This window comes from Telopea speciosissima, chromosome 3, assembly GCF_018873765.1.
Source record: "Telopea speciosissima isolate NSW1024214 ecotype Mountain lineage chromosome 3, Tspe_v1, whole genome shotgun sequence".
NCBI classification, from domain to species: Eukaryota; Viridiplantae; Streptophyta; class Magnoliopsida; order Proteales; family Proteaceae; genus Telopea; species Telopea speciosissima.
The window spans coordinates 68675746-68701458 of NC_057918.1; the positions used below are offsets into that span (position 1 = coordinate 68675746).

At 39.6% G+C, this 25713-nt stretch overlaps 3 protein-coding genes and 1 pseudogene across 4 annotated transcripts in view; 3 read left to right on the forward strand and 1 right to left on the reverse strand.

Moving 5' to 3' along the window:
• Positions 1–3482, forward strand: part of LOC122655769 (DNA oxidative demethylase ALKBH2) — a 48573-nt gene extending 45091 nt beyond the window's left edge. For both annotated transcript variants that reach the window (XM_043850091.1, XM_043850092.1), the window contains one exon: positions 3471–3482. The gene's annotated coding sequence lies outside the window, so the exon portion shown is untranslated. The remainder of the gene's footprint in view (positions 1–3470) is intronic.
• Positions 759–1963, forward strand: LOC122655768 (dirigent protein 16-like). Its single transcript, XM_043850090.1, has one exon. The coding sequence runs from the start codon at positions 1014–1016 to the stop codon at positions 1770–1772; it is 759 nt and encodes a 252-aa protein (XP_043706025.1). The 5' UTR covers positions 759–1013; the 3' UTR covers positions 1773–1963.
• Positions 3483–3571: 89 nt separating the features above from the next.
• Positions 3572–6785, reverse strand: LOC122655461 (annotated as a pseudogene).
• Positions 6786–7261: 476 nt separating this feature from the next.
• On the forward strand, positions 7262–23197 carry LOC122655764 (beta-glucuronosyltransferase GlcAT14A). Its single transcript, XM_043850083.1, has 4 exons — positions 7262–7888; positions 7979–8054; positions 8167–8282; positions 22579–23197. Exons 1-4 carry the CDS (start codon positions 7312–7314, stop codon positions 23091–23093), a joined length of 1284 nt encoding a protein of 427 aa, XP_043706018.1. The 5' UTR covers positions 7262–7311; the 3' UTR covers positions 23094–23197.
• Positions 23198–25713: the final 2516 nt, after the last annotated feature.

A 25713-nucleotide genomic window follows, 5' to 3' on the forward strand; every position in this document is an offset into this window, starting at 1 on the left:
GGAAAAAAACACATACGACCCAGAAAATAATGGAATCCACGAACAAGCAATCAGACAAGAAGATTTACGTGGTTTGACAAAATTGTCTATGCCCAAATGAAATGAAATCTTTTTTGCTATTATTGTAGAATAGGGTTATAACTGCTCGTCATCACACCTCTCTCAGATTGCTTATAGAGAAAAAACCTTCGCTACAATATAAAGCAAAACCCAATACAGGTAATTTACCAAAATACTCGCACCCCTAAAAAAAAATTCCTCGAGGTGACAGCCCCCAAACCCCGCATGGACCTGCCAATTTGTCAACCCCAAAAAACGAAGATTAATGCAAAAGGTGGCCGATTCCTCAACGCCTCAAAGCCTACGGCCCTTCAGACTCAGCCCACTTATGCAAGCAAATGAATACAAGACATCTACCCCAACAAGATTACAAGATTGATCACACCAACGGTCCAATATGTAGGCCACATCATATAATGGGTCCGGATATAAGTAAGCATGGCCCAACAACTTTTTCTTTTCTTTTCTTTCAATGTGGTTTAGTTGTACCCGCTGCACTGATCATCTTCCAGATCCCATTGCTGATCAATGACAATAAAACGCAATCCAGCATTGCTTGAAGAAAAAAAGCTTTATAGATAAGTCTCTTCCCAATCCAATTAGGCCATAAATAAACGCCACTCACAAATACCCTAAAAAGAGTCTGTTATAGTATGAGTCTTATATTAATAATGCCAATCTAAAAGCACAATATGTGAGAATTATGAGGGAATACCAACCCCCCCCCCTCCCAAATTTTGACTGAATCCTCACATAGCTCCAACTGCTTCACTTCTGGCTATTGGGCCAGACAGTCCAACAGCTCCATCTTGATCATGTATTCTTCTCCCTATTTAAACAGAGAATGCTAGAGTCCATCTGCATTCTCAATCCAGAAACCTTTATTCCTGTCATCCATCAGCTCTAGAAACTTAGCAAGATAAAGAATACCTACTAACTCTACAAAAATCAAGATGTTGTTCAGGCAAGCATCACCTTCTCTCTCCCTTGTGGTGCTAATTGCCACTGTTCAGATGGCAAGAGTCATTGCTGCAGTTAATGGTGCCACGGCCGGTGGAGAAGAACCTGTCCTGGAGTTGTACATGCACGATATCCTGGGGGGCAGTAGTCCTACAGCTAGGCCGATAACCGGTTTGCTTGGAAACATTTACAGTGGCCAAGTACCCTTTGCTAGGCCCCTAGGACTCTTCGCTCCAAAAAATGGGGTTGCCATCCCAAATGCCAATGGTGCAATTCCCACTTTCAATGCCAATGGTGTGCCACTTGGAACAGGTTTAGCTGGTACAACTTTTGCTGGGACTCCAAATGGCCAATCCAACAATGCTCAGTCTGCACAATTGGGACCTGATGGTTTGGGATTGGGGTTCGGTACAATCACCACCATTGACGACATCTTGACGACTGCACCTGACTTGGGATCTCAGCAAATTGGAAAAGCACAGGGTGTGTATGTGGCAAGCTCTGCTGACGGGACAACACAAATGATGGTGTTCTCGGCTATGATCGAGGGTGGAGAATATGGAGATAGTCTCAACTTCTTTGGAGTGTACAAGATTGGGAGTTCCATGTCACGTTTATCAGTGACTGGTGGGACTGGAAAGTTTGCAAATGCTTGTGGATATGCTGAGGTCCGGCCACTCGTCCCACCTGGTCAGCAAGTCACTGATGGAGCAGAGACGTTGCTAAGAATCACAACCCATCTCACCTACTAAGACTGATCTGGACATTGAAAAGCATATGTCAGTTGGTTGTTTGGAAGTTGGAAATTAGTGTGAGATTGTTTTGTAGTTTCCCTGCTATTGTGTGAATTGTGGTAGCTTGTGAATCAAGTAGCACTTTGATGTGTATCAACATATAAAAGTTATAATTTCTGTCAATGAAAGTATTTAAGTGTTGCTTGAATTTCCAACTCATGTTCAAACATATGGATTTACAAAAACAGACGACAAATTACTAGAGATAGTCAAAGTCATGAAAAACCTAAGTTCAAAAGAAAAACATCACAGATTACTCCACCAAAATCCCAAAACATCATACCTGGAGTTCTGAAAACTTGTCCAAAATTAAATCCCGCAAAAAGCTCGACTCAGATATTAACAAACAATGAAATTAAGAATGTATCCCTACAATAGCAGCCCTATGAACATCGTGTAAACCAAAATAATAAACTGGAGCAATCAATAAGAAATTCATAAGCATATGTACACATCAAAACATTTCTTGGATCCATGGTATTTAGCAGGTCCACTCAGTGAACTCCTTTTTCTTTTTGTAATTAACAAACAAATTTTATTGCAAAGCAACAGTTTACTCACTGAACATTGAAACTAATAAATGAGTTCATTTGGGTGCGGGCAGCAAATTCATGAGTTATCCCATCAGTCTTATGAACAAAGATTACTGCCTCATCAAGCATAGATCCTGTGATCTCCAAGAGAATCATGACATTTGGTAGGATAAAAAACACTCTTGAATAAATTCAACGACAAACTTTGGTCTTAGAACGCAGTGGAATGGCAAGAGGAGGTCAACTAGTTTTTGTTCTGTAAACCAACTTAAGTTATCTTTTAACAAATTATAAGCCTTCTACTGAAACCATCCCTTTTTTGGAAACATGCATCTCACTTGAAACCAGGAGTTAAGACCAAATTGTGGGAAGTTTGGATACATAAACAGATTCTTCAAAAATTCATAATTCAACCCCATCAAAATATGTATATGACATTTTTTTAACATTTCCCTGTAACAGAGCCATCTACCTGTCTCACTTGGTACACTGACAACATCATCAGGAAAACAAACCGAAAACAACATAGCATAATAGTTGCAAGATGCAACAGTTTGAGAAGTAGTTGCTGAGAATATATTGAGAAGTATCCCTCTATAATTTTCATTTAACTCAACAATTAGGTAGTCATTTTAACATTGAATGGAAGAAATCACTGAGAAGGACATATTGGTATCAACGTGCCTTCTGGATCAAACTATTCACCTTATTGTCTCAAACAGAGGATCTATACATACTACTGAAAGGGGGGCCAAGGGAACTAAAATACCTTACACCATCTCCTCTACGACATGTTTGTGATGTTGATCCCGGACAATACAGTAGCTTGATCAAGCCCATGTAATGAATCAATTAAGTGGATCTGCAATGAAGCTGGACCTCTGGTCATGTCCATCCCAATCTCACCGGCAAGACCAAAGATGGAGAGTGCAGAAACCGTTGCCTCAAAAGCATGTATGGGGTCAACTGCAACAAAGGCTGCAATGAGGACTGTAACAACACAACCTGTGGCTGTAATCCGTTGCAACATGGCCACCCCATTTTGCTCACCCACCAGGAAAAAAATCCTCTACAGTGTCCTAATCTTGTGGTGCACTGCAGTGCGGGCCTGAGAGCTCAGAAGTGGAAGATGCAACATCCAATGGTGCCGAGCTCGATAAGAAAAAAAAATGCCTTGCATCGAGCTCGCACCAATGGATGAAGTTTCTTCCACGTGTCAAGTTCTCAGGCCCACACTGCAGTGCACCGCAAGATGCCCGCACTGTAGAGGATTTTACTCCCACCCACCATCTGCTGTCTATCTGTGAAAATGTCAACAGCTCCAGATACTGCAACTATGACACCACTCATTTGACCCAAGGATTTCGCTGATTCCACTGCATCCAGTGATAGGTGGGAGCTGTCCACCCCCTTGGGAATAAAAATAGTTCATGAGTTCAAGACAATTATTACCTCTTTCAACGGATTATCCTAGCTAAAAATTGCCAAGGGTATAGAGTAATATATTAAATTTGGTTAAGTTTTAAAACTCCACAACAATGGTTTGGAGAAGAAAATCACCACAAAACAAGGAGGATTGGGTCTGATATCGACAACTGTGCATTGGACAAGTATTTCAGCAAATGGAACAAATTTAGCCACCCAAAAGAAAAAGAAGAAACATTTTATATATCCACATTATACGGAATTAAAAAGTAGAATTGAAGTAAAAAATGGAACTAAAGCCTACCCAATGTGCATTTAAAGGAGTACAGATAAAATAAGGCATGGGTATGCCATTACACGCTATCTGTTTTTCATTTAATTTGATTTCTGGGTGATAATCATATTTTTGAGGGGCGTTAATGGGTGCATCATTGAATTTGAAGTTTGTTTGTACCAAGTCATATAGAAACGAAGCCAATGAAAAAAAAAAAAAAAAAAAACATAAATTTAGGGGACAGCTAGAACATCATGGTTAAATATCCTTTCAAAAATTTCCAATTTATGTTACTTGAGAAAGTATCCTTCAATTGTCAAATTAAGAACATAAAAACCTAATAAGAACAGATTTTCACGTAAAGAATGGAAGAAGTCTAAAATTGCTAAGGTTGTGAATGGAACATTTTGGACTTTTGGTTCCAGCGTCATATACTCAAACAAGGTTGCTCTTTTCAGGGAAAAACTCAAATTCAGTAACCAAAGAACCCCCAAATATGATTGCTCACCATATGATACGTTATCGGGTCCCTTGGAAGCGTTGGAAAGAGCGAGAATTTCCGAGGGGTTCCCTCTGATAACATTGGGTTTAAGCTCAGCAAGTTCGAGACAGGCTTTGAGCCGGAAATCGGAGGCTGAAACGGCAACCGGATCGAGAACCCATAGCTTTCCCAACTGGGTTACCAAAGCAGTGACGGTGTTCATGGAATCAGGGATCCCTTGCAGGCAGTGCAGCATTGCAGGCGACGTACCTGCTGCGAGCAAGTGTTGGCCATCAGATCCATAGAGACGAAGTTGGTAATACATTGGATGTTAGATACTACCGATACGCGGAAAATTATCTCCTCCAGTTCCCTGCCCGGCGCGGTTCCCAGGGCGGGGTCAGGGGTGGACCCCACTCGGGGTAGAGTGTTCGGGCAGGGGTAGGGTGGTCATTGTATCCCTGATACGTCAAAAGCTCTAGAGCTCATCTAATGGGTTAAATCAAGCTCTTTAATCCCCAGCAATTCCCTGTTTCCCTAATGTCCCTAACAAGAGGGGGAGGGCGCAATGACCATTCCACCCCTGCCCCAGGTGGGGTCCACCCCCCCTCTTATTAAGGGTGTCAATTGGGACGGTTCCCGGTATTTGGGACAGGACGGTAATGGTACCGGTACCAAAAGTGCCAACCCAGTACCGTCCCATTTAGTTAACGAGACCAAATTTAGATCCCAATCCCGATTACTAGTGGGACGGGGCGATACCGGTTCTTAAACGGTTCTAGGCACTGTAGAAAAAAGGAGAAGAAGTTTAATTTTTTCTAACAAGGCGGGTTTACTACTGTTGTGGAATTTTTTCATTATCATGAAATCTAAGTTGTCTATTGCTTTTTGTAAAGCAATTTAAATTATGAAATCATAATTTTACTTCTTCAAACTCCCTAAGATCACATGTAATAAGCTTCTCATTTTTTTAAATCTAGAGAAGTCCTATAAAATGGAAGAATCCCGTTGCGTTTCCTCTTTGATTTTCCTAAACAAAACTCTATTCATCACACATGTCACATAGTAGTATGGTACGAAGTACGAAGTGCAAAAAGGAAGAACCTGATAGATGTAGTTGGTCGACGGAGGAGGGAGGAGAGAGTAGCACTGTAGCAGATTCTGTGAGGAGAGACTTCAAGCTACGGCTATTGACCTGTTGTTCCTCTTCGTATTCAAAAGGCAATTAATGAAACCCTAATGAGTCGTAATTCTTATACCCTTTTTTTTTTTTCTTTAAAAAATATCTTATATACTCTTTCTTTTTAAACGGTACTAGTAGTTTCGATACCATCCGGTACCTAATTGGTATTTCGGTACTGGTACCGTTGGGAATCCCGTCCCAGAACCATCCCGTCTCATTTATCATTCGGTACCAAAATCAGATACCAGTACCATCCCATTTACTAATGGGACGGTCCGGTAGCGGGTTTTAGCGAAACGGTATTGGGACAGTTCCAGGTTCCAATCCCAGTCCCAAATTGACACCCTTACCTCTTATTACAGGCACTAAGGATTTGGACCGAGATAAATGTCTCTATTAAACACATAACAGACCACCATGCTTTCGTAACCATGGTTCTCACTCTAAAAAACTCAAAACACGTTAAATCAAGCCTTAGAGTGAGCGAGAAATGTAAATGGATACCCGAAATCAAAATCCGAATCTGCATTTGTATCCGTTTAGGGACATCCATATTTGTCTAAAGATATCCAGAAAATAATCTAAATACTTCGATTAAAATCTGTCCCAAAAAAAATCCAAATAGTTAATAATAAAAAATTAAGTAAATAATGATTTTGAAGGTATCCGAATCCGAATCCAATCTTACAAAGGGATGTAAACGGATTGGATTCGGCTCGGATAGTGTTATAACCGCATCCGCATCCGATTAGCTTTCGATGGATTCGGATAGTACTAAACGGAAACGCACACATATACGAATCGGATATTTTATCCGTTTACATGTAAATATAGCTTTTTGGATAACTATAGGCCTATAGCCTATCTGTATCTGTATCCATTTAACTTTCGGATGGATTCGAATAGTACTAAATGGATATGGACACGAATACAAAAATAGATTTTGATTATTCATTTACATCCCAACTTGTGAGTCCCAATGGGCACATAACATTGGATGAGCGGTGATCGTTCTCTCTCACTTCCGCTGAGAATCTCCATGCCTTTCTTACCCCCAAATATTTCCTACTCCTGCCCTTCTTTCCATTTCAGTTGTAGAGATTGAGATTGAGATTGAGATTGTAGGGAAACCGCTACTTTTCTTTCCTTCTTTGGAATTGGGGCTCATGGAGGTGGAGCCATTGGAATCCGGCCGGCATTTCTAGACGTGGAGACAGACCAAATTCTTAGTTTGCTTCAATGGCACGTCAGTTGAAAGACACGTTTCGAGTTTGTCTCGACGGACATTAATGCCCAAATTGTTTTGGAGATTTACCCATATCTCCTTTCTCTGTCTCGCTATCTCACTTACTACCATTATTGCAGAGAAAAAAACTTCTCATACTCAAAATTTCAAACAGAATATCGACACCTTCCAACAACTCCTCACCTTCTGTTCTCAACCCCTTTGACGTGTAAGTTTTGACTACCAACACAGATATAGAAAGAGTAACCGAGAGAGAGAGAGGAAGAGGATACCAAAGATGGAGCGAAGCGCAGTGCGAAGAGAATCAAATATATAAAGGGAACCCAAGAGAGAAAAATCAAGTAAGAGAGGGAAGATGCTGCACACACCATTACCCACCTCTTTGCAAGCAACTGCAACAACCAGCAAAGAGAAAAAGAAGCTTTACTCTCTCTTGGTCACCTCTATTGTTTTTCTGATTTTCATCTTCTTTGTCTCATCATCATCTTCTGGGTCTTCTTCTTCTTCTTCGTTGCATTACCATAAGAAACATCGCCTTATCCTCGGCGTCCGAAATCAAGCCGATCCCAACTCTGTATCACCTTCCCTACCTTCCATTGCCTATTTTATCACCGGCTGCGACGGCGATTCGAATCGTCTTCTTCGTCTCCTCTTCTCTTTGTACCACCCCAACAACCAATACCTCCTTCACCTAGACCTCACTGCTTCCCAATCCCAGAGAGACCAACTCGCTCTCACTATCCAATCCATCCCCGTCTTTCGTGACTTTCAGAATGTCAATGTCATTGGGAAAGCCGATTTTGCTTACCTACAAGGCTCCTCCGCTATTGCTTCGACTCTTCATGGTGCTTCCATTCTCCTCCGACTCTCTATGCATTGGGATTGGTTCATTAACCTCTCTGCCGCCGATTACCCTCTTGTTACACAAGACGGTCTGTATCAGATCCCTGCAAAGTTCTTATCCCCCCCCCCCCCCTCTTTTATTGGTTAAATATCTAACCTGGGTCTTGATGGGTTCTCAGATCTTCTTCACATATTGTCATTCCTACCTAAGGATCTCAATTTTGTGAATCACACCAATTACATTGGCTGGAGAGAGTATGAAAACTCACCTTCTCCCCTCCTGTTCTCTTTTTTTTATGTTTGCTTTTGTTGAAAGAAAAGCACACTGACGGTCTGTGTAACTGATTTGAACTGTGCTTTGTTGCAGATCTTTTAGAATGAAACCCATTATTGTTGATCCTGGGCTTTATATTTCTGAGAAGAGTTATGTATTTTATGCTACACAAAAGCGGGAATTGCCGAATGCATACAGATTGTTCACAGGTAAGCCATTACTTAATCCAAGGTGATACTTTACGTTACGCGTAAATGTTTGAGTTGTCACTGATTGAAATTTGGGTAGTTTGTGTATGGGAGAGGGGGAGGTTTAAGATATCAATTCTCTGCATGTTGAATGTAGTATTGAAATAATTGTTTCACATCATAAAATACGAGTAAGTCTTTTAGGCTAAAGCGCTAGCATATATATAATGCAAAATGGTAATATTAATGCAGGTGTTTAGGACAAAATGAAATATATTATTTAACGATCCCTTGCATTCTTCAACTTGAGTGAGTGATTCTATTTTGATGTGTTAGACGCGAATTAACAGCAACAACCAACAAAAAATCTCATTTTGGATGGTGGGAGTATGGTTTTGGTGGGTAGAGAATTCTATTTCATTGGTTGACTACTGGGAGATGTCAGTGTCATGTAAGGTCAGAAATTTACTACCTGACCTCAATTATCAACACAACAGAAAACAATTGCCCAGCGGATTGGTGAGATGAATGGGATAGGATCAAAGGCTATCTTCTCTCAGTCTTGTGACAGGATTCGCACTGGTCCAATAAATGTCAGAAGATAGCCCAGAATTCATAATGTTAGTCACTTAGGTCTTGTATCAATGCTCGGTTAGGATGGTGGGAATACCAAGTGGGAAAAGAATGACTACGGTAATCAGATCCCTTGGAGTAGCTGGGAGGAAGTATTTCTAACACATCCATTTAATGGAAAAAGCAAAGGAAAGAAATGAGCAAATTCTTAGAACGGCAACTGGCTCTAATTGGAAGTTCCATTGTGTGAAATGCCCGGGCAATTAATTTAGGATTCTAGACAGTACAAGGTTCGAGAACTCGCGAGATCTCGCCGAGTTTCTCGGTTTTGGGCAAAACCGAGTTGAGTTGCTAGTCGGTTCCTAAAAGTGCAATTTCTCGGCCGATCTCGAAGGTGAAAATCAAGATATTTTTAGTACAAAAAAAACAATATCTCGCCGAGATCTCGGAGATATCTCGGTTGGGCCCAAAGGTGCTATTTACTTGTATTCAGCCCAATTTTCACCCAAAAACCCATTTCCAACATAAGAGAGAGCAGGAACAGAAGTTCTTAGGCTCTAAACCAAGGGGAAAAACACCTCTCCTTCAAATTTCTTCTTCTTTCTTTCGATTGTTGGATGGAATGCACTGTTTGGAGTTAGATTGAAGTGCCAAAGTGAAGATTGAAGTGCCAATTTGGAGCATCAACACCTTTGAAAGGTGTTTTCTATTTCTTTCCCAAATCTATTTTTTCTAAAAAAAATTTTTGTAATCCTTGTTAGATTCATGTGGTTTTAATATATGTTGAACATCTTTGCCCGTGGCGGAGATGATACTGACATTGGGCCTCCACCTGGTGAGTTTCAATCCAAGGCTGAATGGAGAATTTACCAGCAGACTTTGGCTGAGAGTAGACAAAGTTTTTATTTTGATAATATAAGAGCATATGAGCAAGCAAGAGGAGCTGGTGGATCTGGCTCAGCTGCACCAGTGCAAGAAGATGAGAGGAGGAGAAGCACTGGGACAAGAAATATACCACGACCCCAAACCCGACCACGAGTACAAGGTCCAGAACCCATTTTTGAGCAGGATCCCACCACGTTTAGGCAACAAGATGCCTACCAGCCAACCATTCTACAAGTATTTGGTGGTAAACAAGAGAAAGCACGAAAAGCCTTCAGCAAGTTTATGCTTTACCATGGCATTCCAGCCAATGTAGCACAAGGAACATACTCTAATGCATTCCTTGATGCTGCAGGGAGGGCTGGTGCAGGATGGAAGGGACCTTCACCATTTGAATTATACAATGTATATTTGCCTCAGGAGGTAGAGGAGCTAAAAGAATACATTGATGGTTTGAAGCCAATGTGGGAGACATATGGGGTTACTCTTATGGCTGATGGTTGGACTGGACCTACTAGGCTGTCCATCATAAATTTCATGGTGAGTTGCAATGGAAAGACTATATTCTTGAAGTCTATCGATGCATCAAAGCATATAAAGGATGCATCATACTTGTATAAGGAGTTGAAGCAAGTGGTGGAGGAGGTAGGACCAAGGAACGTTATCCAAATTGTGACGGATAACGGTTCCAACTATAAAAAGGCTGGAGAGAAGTTGATGAATAAGAAGAGTAAGAGGATCCGGCTCTTTTGGACCCCATGTGCAGCCCATTCTATTGATTTAATGCTGAAGGACATGGGGAAAAAGACTTTGGTGGCGGGTGTGGTAAATAGGGCAAGACAAGTGACAACTTTTGTGTACAACCATTCTTATGCTTTAGCCTTGATGAGGGAGAAATGCAATGGAGATTTAGTGAGGCCTGGTGTCACTCGATTTGCCACCAATTACATTGCATTGAAGAGCTTTCAGAGTAAGGCGATAGGTCTAAGGTGTATGTTTACAAGTCATGAATGGTTTGGTTGGCAAGGTTCTAAGTCAGAAGAAGCAAAGGTAGCACAACAGACCATTGCAAATGACGGATTTTGGAAGGACTTCGGGAAAGTGGTTGGCATATTAGAGCCGGTGGTGGCGATCGAGGATGGTTGATACAGAGAAGAAGCCTACTTTGGGCCACATTTATGCTGCCATCCAAAAAATGAAGGAAATGGTTAGAGCTGCTATACCTCGAAGTGCAAAGTCCTACACTAACATCATTGATGAGCGGTGGGAGAAGCACTTGAGTCATCCATTGCATAAGGCTGGTGAGTTCAACATACTTTATACTTTAAATGTTATAACTTTTTTACATTTACATATTCAAAATCCTAAAGGCATTAAAGCGATTAAGTCACTAACAAATCATATTTGTGGTGTTTACTTTACCAGCATACTATTTGAATCCAAAGTATCACTACTCCCATGATCTTGGGCTAGACATAGAATTGTTAGAGGCAGTTCAAGCTGTTACTCAGAAGTTGGAGCCCCATCCAAAGACACAAGCTGCTTGCAATGATGAGGTGAGAGTATGGGACTTTGGCACTTTGGTAGTTAGTTTATGAATATAATTACTAAATAGGAAATACTAATGCCTCAAATTGAAAATAGATCAAATACTTCAGAGAGGCCTCAGCAAGTTTCGGTCGACTAGCTGCAGTAGAGGGTAGACAAAAGTCAGACCCTGGTAGGTGGCATGATATTACATTTATGAATTATAATTTTATCTCTTTAGAATGTACATATTCTTACTATTCTATATTTGTAATGCAGCCGACTGGTGGGTGCTTTATGGTACAAGTTCACCCAACCTGAGGAAGGTAGCAGTGAGAGTGCTCTCACAAACTTGTTCATCCTCCGGATTTGAGCGCAACTGGAGTACATTCTCATTGATACATTCAAAGAGGCGGAATAGGTTGGGTAGCGAACGACTGGAGCAGCTTGTGTATGTGCACTACAATATGAGATTAAGGATGAGGCACATACGTGAAGGAATTGAGGCCAATGATAAAGAACCCATTGAACTGTCCAACATTTTTCAAGAGGACTCTGATGACGATGAGGATCCCCTATTCCAGTGGGTGAGGGATCGTGGTACACCTGATATGGATCAATCTGGGGGTAGACCCGACCCCACCATTGCGTCTGTAACCGGCACTGATGTTGATGAATATATGTCGACGCAAGAGGGGCGTGCACATGCAGAGTCACCGAAACCTTTTGAGCCTGTTGTAGGAAGTCCTGCTGATGATGATGATGGTGGTGGTGATGACACTAGTGATGCTAGTGATGGTGATGGTGATGGTGATGGTGATGCTGGTGGTGGTGGTGGTGGTGGTGAAGCTGCTGCTGCTAGTGGCATGCGGAGTGGCGGTTATTATGATGATCGTCATGAGGGGATGCGCGAGCAGTACGAGCAAGAAGTTGGAACGCAGGAGGACCCTGTGCGTTTCACCGGTGAGTCTCAGTTTACGCATGCCACTCAAGATCAAGACCATGGTGGCCACCCTAAAACATACAACAGAAAGAAGGGTCGCAAACACTCACATCAGTCATATGCTCAAGAGGAGGACAACAGCAGTATGAACACCATGCTTACAAGTTTCGGAAGCATGAGTATAGATACTACTAGTGAGCATCAGTCATGGCAATCATCTCAGCATCATCATGGCTATGACTATGGCCAGCAGAGCACCGGTTCTGATTATAGTGCCTATGGTCAGTATGGGCAGTCAGCAGCTGAGTATGACAGTCAAAGCTCTGGGTCAGGTGTTGGGTATACATTCCTAGTCCCAAACCAGTCATACATGCCTCAAACTCAATATGACAGTAGCAGTGGATCTTACACCTCATACCAACAGCCTCCCATGTACCCTAAGATAGGGAGATTAGTATATGTTGATCAGAAGACTTATATGGAAGCTGTGTCACACTATCTGCAACACTATAGCAATTCCATGACATGGGAATTCTATGTGGATCGATATAGGGATGAATTTCTTGTTCAATCTCATTTTATGTAACAAATTAAGTGAACATTGATGTAATGTACATTTTATTAGAATGTTTTGATTGATGTGTGCTAATTAGAATGTTTTGATTGCTAATTTGCTATGTTTTACTAAATTATATTTAGATTATGTTGTTTTAGTACGACTCGTCGCCTACCAACCTATGGTCCAAAGTGAAACTCATATTTGGACTTGTTTTTTGGCAAATCTGGGCATGACATTGTGTTTAAATGGCCTGAAATATGCTGGATACCAAGTTTCAGACCCAAAATATGTGTACAACCCACCGAGTTGGGGGTCCGAGTCCAAAAAAAAAAAAATGCATTAACTCGCCGAGATCTCGGCTCGACTCGGTTTCTGGCCTGGCCGAGATGCCACCGAGACCCGAGTTTTCGAACCTTGAGACAGTTAAACTTCTTCATGAACTGGTGTCATATCTAAGAGAAGACAAGGAAATGATTAAAGTGTGTGTGTGTGTGTGTCTTACTGTAGAGCTATCTACTTAGCACTGCTACCCTCGTAGAATGATGACCAAAGACTCTGTCAATCAAGCACCTCAACCCTCATGAAATGATGGTGGCCAGTTAATAACAACTGTTATGGCACTGAATAGGAGAAATTTGAAATGGTTGGTGGAAACTATAGTCGATATGATGGAAGGCAGGATTAGAGCATCTCTTTATATTAACATGGTAAGAGAAACATTCCATAACTATATTTTTTTATGCGTCTGTCCTAACATTTTACAATTTAACATCCCTAACCTCGTGGAACGAAGAATAAAAATGGACTCTCCTTGATGAAGAGGTTTCATCCTTCTTTTCAAGATGATCCAGGGTAAGAGCATTGGCAATTATACTAGGTTTGGAGTTGGAAAAGTTTGAAATGGGAGGTGAAATTATAATTGATTTTATGGAAGGCAGTGATGAATGAATTGTGGAGGAAGTGCTGAGAATAGAGAAAAACAAGGAACCAAAGAAGAGAGGCACCAGAACTTCCGACTAAAATAAAAGAAAAAGAAGTAGAACGTAGATTGAATGGTATGATTATGAACTGAGTGACGGAAAAACATAGAAAAGAGAATCAAGGGGTTCTAGAGATGAGTGGAATTCCTCCAAGTAGTCTATCAGAAAGTTATGGAGGAGCTCCCTTGACATTGTATGTAAGTTGGAAGAGATGGTTTATTTTAAAAGCTTGAAATATAAATCAGAATAGATATGCTTTGTGACAGTCGATGGGTTTACATTTGGTGATACCTGGAGCTTTCATTTTAGTTTGCGGGGTAAACAACATGGCTATTGATGTTTAATCCTTAAATTTGTAGTCCTATTCTATTTTCAGAGTTTGAGCATGCAAATTATTTTGGAACACATCTAAGACGTGCTATATTCCTACATTTTAAAACTGAATTGACCAGCCATATTCATGTCTAATGTAGAACTGGATCACGAAGGACCTAGCCCCAGGCAGGATCTTCTTGAACAAAGTTTAATGCTGATTTGGTCTTCAAAAAATTGGGCACCAATTGATGAACTTGTAGCCAGATCACACAATGAAATCAATTGAAATAGAAGCAAAGAAGAAAATAAAAATAGAGAAGAATGATAGGATTGGATCGAGTATCCCACTCTCCTGGGTCTCTTACCCACTCACAGGTACAGGCATCTCACCCTTCCCCACAGCATCTCACAGCATTGCATGGTTTAAAAAAAAAATCAAAATTCTCTTTTTTTCTTCAATTCGTTGGCCACTGAAATCCAGAAGCTTTCCCTTATTTATAACCTTTAATCGATTACAGCAATTGAATCCCATTACAAGGTAGACATTATCCTAATAGGAAACTAATTACAAATCAAATCCAATCTATCTAGATAACTGAAATAGAAAGAGTCATAGGAATAAAAACTACTAATTACATAAACAAATCTAATTATAAAGGAAACAATCTTAAAGCTACTAAGTTCCCCATATAGGGACTACATAAGCAATACAATTAAAATCCTAAATTATAGGAAACCAACCTACCGCTAAGCAGCTGAGCCGCACCAGAAAATCTCACGCAATATGGCTTCTTGCTGCATCTTTCTCTAATGCATGCTGGCATGGGTCCCACAGAATCTTCTCAAATTATCTCCAAATAAATCTGATTGGAATTAATCCCCATTCAAATCAGCAAGATCGATAGCTATATTCTCCCCCAAAATAAAGCTGGCCAATGGCTATCCTTGGGCAGAATATAGGCTGGGAAATTGGAATAAAATAATACCATAATATGGGCCAGGAATGGACCCATTTTGAAACTCAATCAATGTACCAATTCTGCATCAATGTCCTGTTGAACTTAGGAAGTCTATATTTTTCCAAATTATTGTCTTGCCTCCATACTTGGAACTTTAATGTTGTTGTTGTGTAGTATTTGGAGTTCCCATCTTCCAGCACCGAGTTAGCAGATCCATGATACATCTTATCCAACTCTGTGCATTCAAAGATCAAACAACTAGTAGGATCTGATTCATAGATATGTCTTAAGACAGAATCAGAAAAACAATAACCATTACCTGAGAAGATCAAGAAAAGAAGACGAAGAAAGAGAAGGAAGAGGAGAAGAGAAAATATGGGAGAAAACAGAAGCTGGTTGATTAGGGTGTTGTGTTACCCTAATCAACAGGTTAAGGTTATATTTATAACAAAATAATAATAATAATAGCTAATTACAAAAAAAAAAAAAAAAAAGTACAAAAACAAAAACCCTTTGGCATATGAGTAATTACTCATATGCCTCTGAAATATAAGAAATATTACAAAATGCCCCCTATAGTATAACATTAACACTCCCCCTTAAGCTGGAGTATAAATATCTCCCATGCCCAGCTTGGAACAACCTTGAAGAAACACATTTCGAAACAAAGCTTTGGTAAACAAGTCACCAAGTTGATTAGCAGAACTGACAAACGGAGTGAAGATCAACTTCTGCATGACAATGTCTCGCACAAGGACAACTTCAATATGCTTGGTTTGTTTATGAAAGACAAGATTATTGCAATGTAGATAGTTGCCTAATTATCACAATACATGTCAATAGGCTTGTTTCCTGGAAAACTGAGCTCCTGAAGAAGTGATTTTAACCACATTACTTCAGCTACAGTATGAGCCATTGCTCTATACATAGCTTCAACACTAGAACTAGTCATTATAGTTGTTTCTTACTCCTCCAAGTAACAAAATTGCCACAAACATACAATTACCAGTGGCTGACCCTTATCACCTTCATCTTCTGCCCAGTCAGCATCAGAATTACAACAAGATCAATACGGTTATAAAAGGTTTATAAATACGGGGTCTTTTCCTGGAGCACTCTTAAGATATCTCAAAATACAACATGCTGCCTCCTAGTGATCCTGCTTTCTCCATGAATTGGCTTTTTACACCAATTGGAATGATATGTCAAGCCTAGTCACAGTGACATAAATGAATTTACCAATCAATCGTCTGTATTGATGCTTGCATGCAAACTCCTTTTCGTCACAAACTCCAAGTTTCTAATGAGGATCCATAAGGATATCAATAGGTTTAGAACCTAACTTAGTCATCTCAAACAAAAGATCAAACACATATTTCCTCTGAGATAGACTAATACCCTTCTTCCTACGAACAACCTCAATTCTCATAAAATATCTGAGAACACCTAAGTCCTTCATTTGACAATGTTGTTGTAAGTAGGCCTTGACACCTTCAATACCAGAAAAATCATTATTAGTGATGATATATCAATATAAATAACCAACACTACGACCTTGGAACCCTGGAGACAAGAAAACATAGAGTGATTAGAGTAGCACTATGTGAACCCATAACCAGTGATAACTTTTCTAAATTTATCCAATTAAGCTCTTGATGACTGCTTCAAACCATAAATTTCTTTGCGAAGCTTACATACTTTTTGTGCATTCTCTCCCGAGCAACATAGCCAAGAGGTTGCTCCATATAGACCTCTTCAAGTAAATCACCACAAAAAAACATTCTTTATGTCAAGCTAAAATAAGGGCCAATCAAGATTAACGACAAGAGAAATAGGAATGCAAACAAAGTTCAGACCAACCACAGGAGAAAATGTCTCAAAGTAATCAATCTCATATGTCTGAGTACATCCCTTAGCAACCAAGTGAGCTTTAAGCCGCTTAACAGAGCCATCAGGGTTATACATAATGGTAAATACCCCAAGGATACTCTACAAGCTCCTTACCTAGAGGTACATCAACCAAAGTCTGTGTCTGGCAACAATGCAATGCATCCATTTCCACATCTATAGCCAATTTCCACCCAGGATGAGACATTGCCTCTTGATAAGTTTTAGGAACAGTGATGTAGATCGAAGCCCGAAGAAGAAAATAGAAAAAATAAAATTCTGGAGAAGGTACTGTTCACCTGAACAGTACCACAAGTTACTGTTCACGTGAATAGTGCTGCGGATCCCCCTTGACCAATCCCTTGGGCCATAGAGCCAACCAACTTTAAGTTGGGCCAGCCCAACTAGGCTAGGAGTTGTTGGGTCTCTCAAACACAGATCGTGGGGGTAAAAGTGTCAACTCTTTTGACACAATTTTGATGTAAGTGCTGGCTGATTTCTTTCTTTGTGGGGACCATCTGAAGATCCCAGCTATCACTTGGATTTTATTAGATTAGTTACTATCTTATTTTGCAAGAAATCCTAGATTAGTTACTATCTTATTTTGCAAGTAATTTCTTAATTTGTAAGTTTCTATTTTCTTGAGGAGGAAGTCATGCCCTCTTTATATTGTAAAGGCTGTTCTCAACCTCCCACGATTTTATGAATGAAGAATATTTGCTAGCTGCAAAAATATGGTTTCTTTATGAAGTGTTCATGACTTGAAGGGCTGTTAGGAGCCTGGCTAGGAGAGCCGAATCACACTATCCCCCTTTTCTCTTATCTTCTTCCGCTTCCCCTATCCCTGCTCGATTTCCTCTTATTGGTGCTGCCATCTGAAGCTTAAGCAAGTGCTGTGAAGACCTCTTGAAGCCTGAGCCAAGCAACAATCAGGTTCCAGAGCTGCTGTTGCTGTGTCCACTCGATTGAGGGCCTTTGTGCTGCTCCTGCGAGTTGAAGGTTGCTGCCATATCTGAACCCCCAATATCTCCATATCCTTCCATCAAACCCTGCTGGGTTTTGACCACCATTCCACTTCTCTTGATCCCCTTTTCACCCCCTTCTATTGGCTGGTTTGACAAAACTCTTAACCCCCTAATTTCTGGTTTAACCCCTAATCTAAGTTTTTTTTATTGCTGATTATTCCTAGGTTATTTGGGACTAGTTCTACCCTGAATTGGTTCGACATTAAACAGAGTGTGCAAGTAAGGACAAGACAAAGATACGAATGGAAAAAGATGTGAAAGAGAAACAAACTGAACAATAAGGGAAGTAACAAGGACTTTTTGAGAGCACAAGCGAAGTTCCTTTCCTTAGGGCAACAAGTAAGTCAATGGTCGGATGTGAAGGAGAAAGATTCCCAGACAAAGAGTTGGACTGTGTAGAGGGGAGTAGATGGAATAACTGCAACCGGTGGTGATGGCTTGGGCTGCGCAAATACACTTGGAGTGGTGCTGACAGAGATGTAGATGGAGGATCTACAAGAGAAATCAATACAGGAATGAGAGGAGAACTGAAAGATTCAATTTTCAAGATACGACCCTCAGCAGAAAAATACAAAGCACTTTCAAGAAACGTGACATTAGCACTGAAAAAGTGTTGTTGAGAAATAGAATCATAGCAGTGATACCCTTTTTGAGTATGAGAATACCCAAGAAAGACACAATTGATTGCCCATGGATCTAATTTATCAATTCTTTGACTTAAATTATGGACAAAACAAAGGCAATAAAAAAATCCAGAGTGGTAAAGGAAACAATGGATAAGTAGGGAAAATAACAAAAAATAGGAGATTCATTTTGAAGAACAATCGAGGGCATGTGAATAATAAGATAACAAGAAGTTAAAATGGCATCCCCCCCAAAAGGCGTAGGAACATTCATATGAATGAGTAATGAGCAAGCAATCTCCAATGAATGTCGATTTTTCCGTTCAACCAAAAATGTATTGGCATATTTCTACATCCTTTGAGATTTACTATACTTTACCAGCATGTATCAACATTATGATTAATTTTACCACAGTGCGTACACTGACGTAAAGCTTAGTCAGTTTGTTGTCCTCCACGACTGCCAGAACCACATCCTTGACCTCCCTTTGACTCATGACCTCTTCCAGACAATACAAAACCACGATCACCACTACCAGATACCCAGGCTGAACTGTCCTAGGAAGAAGAAGATTATTCAGATCTAGATCTAGTGAGGGAGGGAGAGCCGGTCCGCTGGATACGGCAAAATGCTTCATTCATAGAGGGAACATTTTTACCTGTTAGTAGTTTACTTTTGATGACTGCAAGTCAGAGTACAAACTAAATAAAAATTTAGCCATTTGAAATTCTGCATGTTGAGTCTTCAACAAATCCAAATCAATAGTAAAAGGCTGGTAGACATTAATTCTTCCCATATGCTTTTAAGTGCACTATAGTTTCTCCCACAGACTTGTGACCATGTTTAAAATTAAAGATTTTCTCATAGAGATCATATACTCAGGAGATCTTTTTATCTTGAGAAAAATTCTTATTCAAATCATCCGAAACTTCTGTGGCTGTCGTATGGAACATCAAAGTCGCAACAACAGATGAATCCATACAATTCCATAACCAGATTAATAACGCATCATTCTCATGTACCCAATCCATAGTTGTCAAGCCATTGCTTAAGCGTCCAAGCGCCTTCAGGGTATCAAGGCGATGCCTCGCCTTTCTGGATGTAGTTAAGGCTACCGCCTTGGTCCGCTTGGGTGGCTGGGCAGGCACACCTTATGCTATTTTGTTTTTTTTTTTATTATATAATATAGATTTTTTTCTAACTTTTTTATTTGGGAGTGTATAGGATTGTAATGCTTGTGATACATGGAATCATTAAATTTTAAACCTTGCTATGCTGTTATATCTTGTTATACCATTATAGTTTATCACAAATTCTCTACTACAATCAGTTCTGATTCTATGTGACATCAAATATCACTGAATTGAATTACTGAAATATCTTCTTTGTTCAATTTATATTTAACTGCTGGTTTTTACTGCTAGTGTGTAGTGAACAATGGTCAGTTTTACAATGGATGTTAATTTATATGGAATTTTTGGTTTCTTTAATTAGCTGCTAATTTACTTATGATATTTATGATGGATCTATAGTAGATATATGGGATAGGGGAAAACATGCATTTTGTCATCTAGGCGTCTAGGCGCCCCTCCAGCACCTTGGCGCCTTCACAACTGTGATCTAATCATCATATTATTTAGAATCAGAAGATGGAGGTGCTGAAGTTAAATACTTCAATTTTCCTTTGGCATTAATATAAACTTTCACAGCTTGTGCCCATAAGAATTAATTAGATGCACCTTTTAGCTTGATAGCAGTAATTTGGACATGAACAAAGTCCACAGAGGGTTTGGAATCATCCATTATAGTAAACCAGAGGTAAGTTCAGCACCAAGAATAGATCACAATCAGGTCAAACCACAAGATAGACCCCAAAAAAAATAGTAGACAGATCCCAATTGCATATTAGATTCAGATAGGAACTGCACCAAAAGGCAAAGAATAAGCATAACCATATCTTTGACCATAACAAGTTACTAAAACCAGCTAGAGGAAGCAGCAATATTGAAAATCCATTAAAAGTCAAACACAAGCCATAACCAGAAGTTGCAGAGTTCAAAAACAAACAAACAAACCGTAGGAAGCAGGAAAAAAAACCCAAATCACAGAGAAGTAAGGATGTGAAATCGCATGGGCAAAAGTTGTCTGATTGCGATGAAATTTTGGTCAAGTATCTTACCTTAAGAGTAGAATAGACCTGCAAAATTTCATGGAGTTCTTACCTGTGGAAGTGGACTTATTGAAAAATCCTTGAACAAGGATTCTTAAAGAACTGCAGCAAACCAGTTCAATGATCCTGAAATTGAGATCAATCAACCACTAGAGACAGTAGAGCAAGTCTACAAAGTGGAGTGATTCCAATAAAGGGAAGAAGACACATAACCATTCACACATGATCACAACAAAGAAGACTTCATCCATGCCAGAAATCTCTTGTTTTGTACTTCATCGAACAGGGGAATGCATCTCGAATAGTAGAAGTAGAAGCACACTTCTTGCTTTGAGGAATCTCAAACCAGAAGGAGAACAAACAACAGATAACTGGTTAATGATGCTCTGATACCATGTGACAGGATCAGAAAAACACTGACCAGTACCTGTGCAGATCAAGAGAAGAAGAGGAGAAAAGGAAAAAATATGGGAGAAGACAGAAGCTGATTGATTAGGGTGTTGTGTTACCCTAATTGACAGCTGAAAGTTATGTTAACATAATATAATGATGGTTAATTACAAGAAACCCCTTGGCATATGATTAATTACTCATATGCCCTTGAAACATAAGAAACATTACAAAATCCCCCTTATAGTATAACATTAACATTTCTTTACAGCCAATGCTCATATCTTTCCTGTTACATGATTAGGTAATGTACAGTATGCTGTTAGTCGCTTCCTACTTCTGTGGACATCTGACTTTTGGATCTTTTATATTTTTCTGATAAATTAAATATTTATCATTTGACAGCTCATGATAATAATGTTTAACAGTCAAGTACTGGTAATATTGTCAGTGATTCATGTGCTGTGGAACCGCTTTGCATATGCTATTACTCTTTTTCTTCTATTTACAAAAGTGAAAATATTTTCATTGTCAGTCCAAAAGATTGCATAGAATGTCTCTGTTTCAAGACCACCACACTATCTTCCATGATACATTTTACTTTCAAACCTGTTTTTTATGTTTCTCTCTGTTTATTCCGCATTCATATTTTCTCATTCAATCAGTTCAGTGGATCTTTCCTCCAAGCATGTGTATGGAACAAATCTTTTCATCTTATAGTTTAATGCGTTTTCTTATTTGCTTACTCGTTTTAGTCATGTTAGAGTTATCAAGTTTGTATCCGCATCACCTAATAAAGTATCCATTACCATGATTAATTCCTTGCATTTTGGAAAGTTTATGCCTTGAGCTGTATTCTTTGAAGATTCTTTGCATTCAATTCTGTGACCTTTCTATCCATAGCTTAATCCTCTTAAACAATGTGCTTAGCCCAGTGGCCTACTGGGCCACTGGCCTTCCTTTGAAGGGGTAATTGTTCTTGCTATTGCCCATTGTTATCTATCTTGAAATTGTGAGTTATACAGGTGAAATTATTTGTTTCAGTGAAATTCAAATTTCATATTGTCTTTTTTGTGTCCAAAGCCAGTAATAACACTGTATAAGACCTACACAAGTGTTTTTATTTAGATCTGACTTTAGTAATGTACTAATTAGCTGTGACATTACTTGGTTGATTGCATTTATCATAACCCTTAAATACACTTCATAATTAACTCCTGAAAGAATTAGAGTAGGATACTCAATGAACGCACAAAATGTTTTTGAGGCATGGATTTGTGAATGTTTCTGCTTTCATGAACATCGAGTTTGCTGTGGAGTGTGGACGGATGAGGAAATATGAAGTTTCATATCTTACGACAAGTGTGAAGTAACCCCACATTTTGAAGATTTGGGTACAGTTTAGAAGGAATGGATAATAAGATGACTAATATGTTTTATCAGAAAAAAATGTAAAATGACAATACAAGAACTTTTTGTGCAGGTTTGTCTTCTGCTGTTCTAAGTCGCAAGTTTGTTGAGTTTTGCGTCTTTGGTTCAGACAATTTACCAAGAATTCTTCTCATGTACTTTTCAAACATGCCCTCATCACAAACCAACTACTTCCAAACTGCTCTCTGTAATTCACGGGAGTTCAACAAGACTGTTGTTAACCACAACTTGCAATATTTGTCATGGGATGATCCCCCTAAACAGAAGCCACGCACACTTGGTTCGAGTGACTTTGATGACATGATTAAAAGTGGAGCAGCCTTTGGTACACCATTCCCCTTGGACGATCCAGTTCTTGACCGCATAGACAAAGAGGTCTTGAATCGTGGTACTGGTAGGATTGTCCCTGGGGGGTGGTGCTTAGGTGAGGCAGATGATGACCCATGCTCAGTGTGGGGAGATGGCAATGCTTTGTGGCCTGGTAAAGGATCTAGAAGGCTTGAGAAACGCCTTGTTGAACTGCTCTCGAAGGAGGTATTCCATTCTCATCAATGTATAATTGAATGATCGGTTAAAGTTGATCCTATACTCCCAAAATTTTGGCACAATTGATCTGTATCTGTTAATTCTTTATCATAGTTATGTGATCTTATTCTCAGTTTCACTTGAAATTTAAAATTGTTTAGGATGTGAATTAGAAACTGCACCACAAACATAAACCTGATTTGTTTCTGTCTTCACTGTTTGTGAATCAAAGTGAATTTTGATAATTTGACTTTGAATTTTCTTTGTTAAAGGATGTATGAACCTTCATCCTTATTAATTGTTTGCAACAGCAAAGAGATTTATTTGGCATATGGGACTTTTTCAAAGATGGAAAAGAATAGGACTCACCTTGGTTTCAGGGCAGGTTTCGCATGGTCCTTAACTTCTAACCTGCACCAACCCATCACAATGTTGAAATAGACAAGAATTTCAAAACAGAATCCTCCCATCCCCACCTTAGCATTCCAATACAAACTCTTAACAACAAATTGTGCTACTCCCTTCAAATTATCAAAAGTTGGAAAATGAATATGGTGTCATGAAGAATGATGGATTTTCAATTTAAAGTACTCAGAAGCCTTTTTCTTGATACGTTTGGGCTCACACAATACTACAAACTTGGGTCAACAACCCAAATCTAAGTTACAACGAAAGATGTAACCATTATTTCTAAACTTATCCCTCATATATATGGGGAGAAAATTGGGTTGGTATTACCCTAAAGTTAGCTGTCTGAAACCAGGCCTTTGCAAGTAGTTACATATACAAACCTGATGATGTGCTTATACACACCATTTTGCAAGTACTTGTATGTCTAGACATACATGAATGAATGCTTATATTATAAATACGTATCTTTTCTTTCTCATGCAAGATCTGGAAGGTATGAATGATGAAGCCATAATGTCACTAGTCATTAATTTCTAATGGCTATATTTCAACGGTTAGTTCTTTCTTCCCTTATGTATTTTTGTAAGGCTGATGTTCTCTATGCTGCAGCGCAGCCTGCGCCCAGACACATGGGCCTGCCATTCAGGGAGGCAGGGTGGTCATTTCGCCCACCCCATGTGTCTGGGTGTAGGCTGTGCAGCCTGTGCCCTCGGCACATAGAACATTTGGCCATTTTTGTATTACCAAGATTTGAAAAGCAGAGAGAGAATTTGAGTCTGATGTAACCTCTTGTTTGGTGAGTGTGTTCTCATTTAAGGTCCTTCTGTGGTTGAGTGAGTTTCACATTTGGGTTTAGTGACTCCCCAAACGATCCCATAGTTAAGTCGTCATCTCTCACCCTTGAGTTCAACGGTCTTCTGTGACCCACATGTTTTCTTGTACTTATTTTTTTATTTTGACAATAAAACTCTTCTACATATTTTTGAACAGCATCAATGAATTTCATGTAAACATTGGGCATCAATCAACACATAGAAAGGAACCAGCAGCAGCCCAATCTTGACTTAAATCCTACCCAAAACTCAAAAATTGCTGGGGTTTGAGTAATTAAACCCAAGGTTGCACATGAGTAAACTAAAGTGTTCAAAGCCAAGGTCAGATTTGGTCGCCCTGTGGTTTTTGCCCTTTTATGCTTTGTGTGACCCTGAAGTCCTCTTCTGCACAAAGTTACACGCCAATCTGACATACCATGTTGCAGAAATAGGGCCCACCTGAAGAATTTTCTCCAGATGGGTCCACCTATAAATTCTGCCCCATTTTTATAATTTCTTATTTTCTTATTCTAAGTTGTGCTTGAATTTTAGTTCATATAATTTTTAGGTTTTTTTTTTGAGTGATTGGTCGCATAGCGCGACACTTATTAAACGCAGCATTAAACGCAATAGATCAATGTTAGCCGTTGATTCTTGTGACTGCAATCTTAACTGTTGGTATTAATTGTACCTGATTATCCTAAAGTTACCGTTACCACCTCCTATCTCCGGTTATGAAAACAACTTAAATGAAGAAATGAAAATTACTTTCTTCTTCGGTTATGAACAGGCCGTCTCCGGCAATAAACCTGCTGGAGATGGAGAAGGAGATGGAGAAGAAGTGCCATATGTGTTCTGCAAATCATCTTTGGACACAGCAAATAGCGTTTCTTGGTATCAGCCAAGAAAAGAAAAGCTCTCGTGGCAACGCCGACGACAACAAATGAAGAAGAGGAACCATTGAAATCGTCGGATATTTGAGAAGAAGAAGAAGAAAGTTTTTTCAAACCCTAATGCGGAATGATGGTTCCTGCAACTTCTTTTTGAATAGTGCATCATTGAAACTAGCCTCTTGTACCAAGATTCCCAAGTGTATTCAATAAAATTTAAAAAAAATACAAGTTTTGAAAAACTTTTCTTCTTCTTTCTAAATCCAATTTCTGTTGTTCAGTCCATAGAATTCGTTCTATGTGATCTTCCAATTCCATCATCAAGACAATAGATGGGTTAGGGGAGGAGTAGGGAAGAGGGAACATTAGGTAAAAACTACGATCTCTGCAATAAACCCTAGTATCCTAAAGAAAAAAGTGGAATTCTATTGAGATGGGATGAAAAAACAGAGCATGGGTAGGGACTGGGATGGGGAAAAAGGGGAGGGGGTGAGGGGTTAGGGGAGGAGTACGGAAGAGGGAAGGCGTGAACAGGGTTGAAAGAGCAAC